A 5447-nucleotide genomic window follows, 5' to 3' on the forward strand; every position below is an offset into this window, starting at 1 on the left:
CAAAGATCTAAACGTGCCCCTTGTAAAAACTGAGATCACGAAAAATGCAGAAAAATATTTAAAAAAAACTTGAAATTCACCCAAACCCAGTGGCCAGCAACATATTAAATAACCGTGGCCACACTCGGTTAAGAAGGAGGGACACAGCAGACCTAATCCAAAGAATAGAAGGAAGAATGCCAATTTAATAAAAGCTAAATGAATAAACAATTTTTCGTCCGGCACTGGCTGGACTAATTAAATTATAATTATTAGATATAAGATTTGAAGTACTTGTTGTTAGTTCATGAATGAAGATACAATAAATAAAAAAATAAAATTGAAAAAAAAAAAAACCAAAAAACTAAAATAAAATCCAAGAGAGTCCTCCCGCTCAAAAACATCTGTCATCACTCATTTGCTGCATATCCTCTTTTGTTGTCAAAACAGGGTTGCCGAATTATTTACTTTATATAAACTTATATTAGAATTAGGTGTTGGTCAAAGTGTTGTTCCAATACTTACGAAGAATAGAAATTTAAAATATGTTTGTGAACACTGCTCAAGACTACCAAAATACTGCAACATTCAAGAAGAACTAAAAAATGTATTTTCGGCACTTATATCCTCCTTAAGTTGGAACAACAATTCCTTGAAGCTAAACGTTAACTCGAGGAAGAACTTGAATGTAATCTTAACTTACTGGAGGAGAATCTAATAATATGTCTGCTAACAAAAATATCTTGAATTGTGATAGTAGTGAGCAAATTAAATCGGATATAAAAAATATTTTTGAAGTCATTAAGGTTGTCGATAATGCAGCAAACGGTAGAATTTTGTACTTAGAAAATCAAAACAACATTCTGCAGTGGCGGTTAAACCGATAAAATATTATTATTTCGGGACTGCCAACGAAAATTAAAGATTTAAGAAAACCTATTTTAAAAATTTGTACGTTATACAATGTTCTATTATCGTACACTGTGAAGTTCAACTCTGTCTAAACTCGTGATGCGATAACGATAAATTTTCATAGGAATCGAAACCTCAAGTTAATTGATGTGATTGATGTGATCAAATGTGTACCTTAATGATCACTTCACTGAAGTTATTTACTGTTTGCCGTAGCTGATTACTGTTTGCCCAAAGTTGAAAGAGAAAAGTAAAATTATGAAATATATGTACATTTTTGAATTATGACGTTCCTAAAGTCATAATTAAAAACACGGAAAAAGCGGAAGAAACTCTCACATGTGATCAATGTTTAAATTTACTTGAGGGAGACGAATTATCTTCTGCAAATCTTATATATAAATAGGCCACACGTTTTTTTGTGGTACACTTTTAAGTATGTTATTGTCCACCAATATTGATGAAACATATATGGTTTAAAAGGTTTTTTTCTCTAGATGTGCACAATATAAATTTTTTTTAAAAAATTCTTTCTATATAATGCATTAAACACATTGAAGACAGCAGGCTTCACGACTTCACGAACACAAATGCTGCTGGCTGAAGTTGCAGCCGTGCGGCAGCCGGTGAATTCTTTTAAAGACGACAGCTTCAAAGTAAACAGCTGATTTATAATTCAGTGATGTCACTTTAATTTTTTATTTTAATAAAAAATAACCGTACAAAATTCCAAAGTAATTAAACGTTAAACAATTATTTTGAGTAAATATATATATGTGGTAATAATTTATGTACCTGTTATTAATTCATTTCAATATGGTTATCAGAAACTTCTCTTAATTAAGTAAAAAAAAATATATTTTTTTAAGCACTAATTTGATTTACATTTTTTATTATATTAGCAACACTATTTCTGTTTTGAAGTTGACAAAAATAGAAATTAGCCTAATTGGGCAGCAGCAGCAAACGAAGTCGTGTCGTCGTGAAGTTGTGCTGTCGTCAAAAGAATCGTCTTCATATAAACGTGTGTATTCTATTTTTGACAGATTGAAGTCGGAAGCCTGCTGTCTTCAATGTGTTTAATGCATAAGTGGTAAAAAGCGTTTTAAATTTGCTTGAAAAACAACAACAACATGTTTATGCACATCTACTTACACATGTACAAAAACTACTCAAAAGTAAAAGAGAAACTAACAGTCATTAAGAGCAAGAACAATTTAATTGTTTGTCTCACACAAAACCATTAAAAAACAAATAAAGTTCATGCCAAGGCGAATCTATAGAAGGTGACGACAGAACTACAACAAATACAACATGTACAAAAACAACAGGTACTTTGTTTTTGTAAAAAGATAAGTGAACTGTCAAAGTTGCCTGTGGTTGTTTTTGCTTTTGGGTTTGTTGTATTTTTCGCCACAACAAACACAAGTGAATTGACAGTTCACTTGTCTAAACAACTGAATAAAAAAAATAATCAGCTGTTCTTCTGTCGTCACCTTCTATAGATTCGCCTTGGTTCATGCCAATAAAAGGTGAGTGCATTAAATCAGCTGTTTCTTAATTCGCCGTGGTTTAATGTAGGTCTATTTGTTATTGTAAATAACATAGTAGCCAAGGTGAATTTATAGAAGGTGACGACAGAACTACAACAAATACAGCATGTACAAAAACAACAGGTACTTTGTTTTTGTTAAATGATAAGTGAACTGTCAAAGCTGTCTGTTGTTGTTTTTGCCTTTGGATTTGTTGTATTTTTCTCCACAACTGACTCAAGTGAATTGACAGTTCAATTGTCTAAACAACTGAATTAAAAAAATAATCTTAAGAGGTCACGTTCTATAAATTCGCCTTGTACCAAACCATGTAAATAAAAATTTGAGTGTTTTTTTTTATCACAATTTGAGTTTTTTGGTATATCTTATTTTTGATCTCTGTTTTATTTTCAACCGTTCATTTCGTGGGTGAAGAAAAATTGTGTTGAGAATTTTTCGTTTTGCTGTTGATTATTTCGTAAGTAAAATTATTTTCTCTTGTGATTCAAATTAAATTTTTGATTTGATTTGATTCGATTTATAAAATCAGGTTTCTCCAAAAGTAATTTGTATGCCGCGGATAAGAATATTAACTGGAAGAAGTGAAAGACGAAACAATAGGGAAAGGCAATTTAGTCACCGAAGAACCGTTAATAACGAAAATAACGGCAATATTTTACATGATGCATTTAAATCTGCTTTAAATATTTTGCCAAGGAATTTTGAATGCCACAGTTGTGGTTTAATGGATAAAGAGTGCATTAAGTGCAATGCAAAACATTTCTCATCTGAAGTCACCAATCGCGATAATGATGTTTTTACATTGTGTTGCCATAAGGGCAAAGTAGTGTTGCATCCACTTATTCAAAATGAGTTGTTTAAATCTCTTTATGATGGACTTTCATCCAACAATGTCGACATTAAGCGTAAATCAAGAAATTATTTCAACAATATTCGACAATACAATTCAGCTTTCGCTATGGTCAGCACAGAAGCACATCTTTCAGACACATTTACTGGCGGCATTTATCATTTTAAAATTCACAATATTTTTTATCATAAAGCAGGACCGATTACTGCACAAAATGGACAATCGCCACGCTATGCGCAATTATATTTTTATGATGTTGAAGAAGCATGTAGCTACAGAATGCAAGCAAATCAATCGTGTGACGATAATTTGATGCGACAAATTTCTATTGAACTAAATAGAGTCAACCCATTTGTGCGTTCTTTTTTATCTATGAAGGAATATTGTGATAGATTTCAGAACGAAAATAGAGAAGTATACATGGTGATTAAAGTTAATCGAGAATTAGACTTACGGCGATACAATGATGCTACCCAAACCGATGTGGCAGTTATATTTAGTACAGTTGATGGAGAGCCACCGTTTGAAAGAAATATGACTTCATTTCCAAAAACAAACGGTACACTTCGACAGGTTTCTGTATTAGATTCGTCCCTAGATCCACTAGCTTATCCGCTGTTATATCCGAATGGTGATATAGGGTGGCATCCAAACATGTGTCATAATACTACAACTACTTCGAGAGCTAGAGTTAAAACAACAATGCTTCAGTACGCATGCTATAGACTCGCGATCAGAGATAATTTCAGTATTTTGCATCATTCTTAAAAATTGTTTTTACAATGGGTGGTTGATATGTACGTAAGAATTGAGGGTACACGTCTACATTATATTAGACAAAATCAGAATATCCTTAAAGCTGAACTTTTCAACAATTTGGCTGACTACTTAGAATTGCATCGTAATAGCGATTTGCCCATAAATGTTGGCCGAAGGGTTATATTGCCATCTTCGTTTAATGGCTCACCGAGAAATATGTATCAAAATTATTTGGATGCCATGTCAATCGTACAACATTTTGGTAAACCATCTTTATTTTTAACAATGACGTGTAATCCATCATGGACGGAAATAACAAACAATATTGGGCCGCATGAATCAGCTAATTTTAGGCCAGAATTGATTGTGCGTGTATTCAAATTAAAATTGAAAGACTTAATAAACGTCATAAGTAACAAATGTATTTTTGGTCGAGTGGAAGCAATTATTTATACAATTGAGTTTCAAAAAAGGGGGCTACCGCACGCTCACATTTTGATAACTTTGCACGAAGAGGACAATATTGTTGGACCTACAGATATTGATAGTGCGGTATGTGCGGAAATACCAGACAAAAGGACGCACCCCAAACTGCATGAATACGTTGTGAAGCACATGATGCATAGCCCATGTGGCGCTTTGAACTTAAACTCTGTTTGCATGAGAGACGGCAAATGTAGCAAGCAGTTTCCGAAAGATTTTAATAATATCACACGGGAGTCAGTAAATGGGTATCCGCTGTATAGAAGGCGTGATAACGGTATTAGCGCTGATGTCAGAGGATCATCTCTTGATAACCGTTACGTGGTACCATATAATCCATATTTACTTGCAAAGTTCAATTGCCATTTGAACGTAGAAGTATGCACTACAGTCAAAAGTGTAAAATACATATACAAATACGTTTACAAGGGGTATGATAGCGCAACTATTGCATTAGAAAATCAACAAAATGAAAATATGCTCTTGGATGAGGTTGAAGCTTTTTTAAATGTCCGTTATGTTGGCTCAACTGAAGCTCTGTGGCGTATTTATGAATTCCCTATGCACTATCAGTCACATACTATAATTAGATTGGATATTCATTTGGATCGTCAGCAAACAGTTATTTTTAGAGAGGGCTAGGAGCGTCAAGCTATTGATAACATTAGACTAACAAAACTGTTAGCATTTTTTGAATTAAATCGGATAGACCCATCTGGAAACCAATACACTTATTGTGAAGTTCCTTCGCATTATGTGTGGAATGATGCACGGAAAAAATGGCAGAGAAGGCAAAGAGGTGGTGATAAAATTATCTCACGTATGTATAGTGTTTTACCGAAAAACCCTGAACTTTTTCATTTGCGTTTGCTGTTGCTTCACGTATGTGGTCCGAAATCATATGAAGATAT

The 5447-nt window shown here is 33.3% G+C and overlaps 1 protein-coding gene across 1 annotated transcript; it reads left to right on the forward strand.

Annotated features, from left to right (window-relative positions):
- Positions 1–3168: 3168 nt before the first annotated feature.
- Positions 3169–5178, forward strand: LOC135955598 (uncharacterized). The gene is made up of 2 exons (XM_065505951.1): positions 3169–4004; positions 4101–5178. Exons 1-2 carry the CDS (start codon positions 3169–3171, stop codon positions 5176–5178), a joined length of 1914 nt encoding a protein of 637 aa, XP_065362023.1.
- The last annotated feature ends 269 nt before the right edge of the window (positions 5179–5447 follow it).

This window comes from Calliphora vicina, chromosome 3 (genome assembly GCF_958450345.1).
Source record: "Calliphora vicina chromosome 3, idCalVici1.1, whole genome shotgun sequence".
In the NCBI taxonomy this organism is placed as follows: Eukaryota; Metazoa; Arthropoda; class Insecta; order Diptera; family Calliphoridae; genus Calliphora; species Calliphora vicina.

Coding starts and splice junctions, on each gene's coding strand:
- LOC135955598 (XM_065505951.1), top strand. CDS start 3,169: ATGGATAAAGAGTGCATTAAGTGCAATGCAAAACATTTCTCATCTGAA. Junction 4,005..4,100: donor GTTAAAACAACAATGCTTCA/GTACGCATGCTA, acceptor TATGTACGTAAG/AATTGAGGGTACACGTCTAC.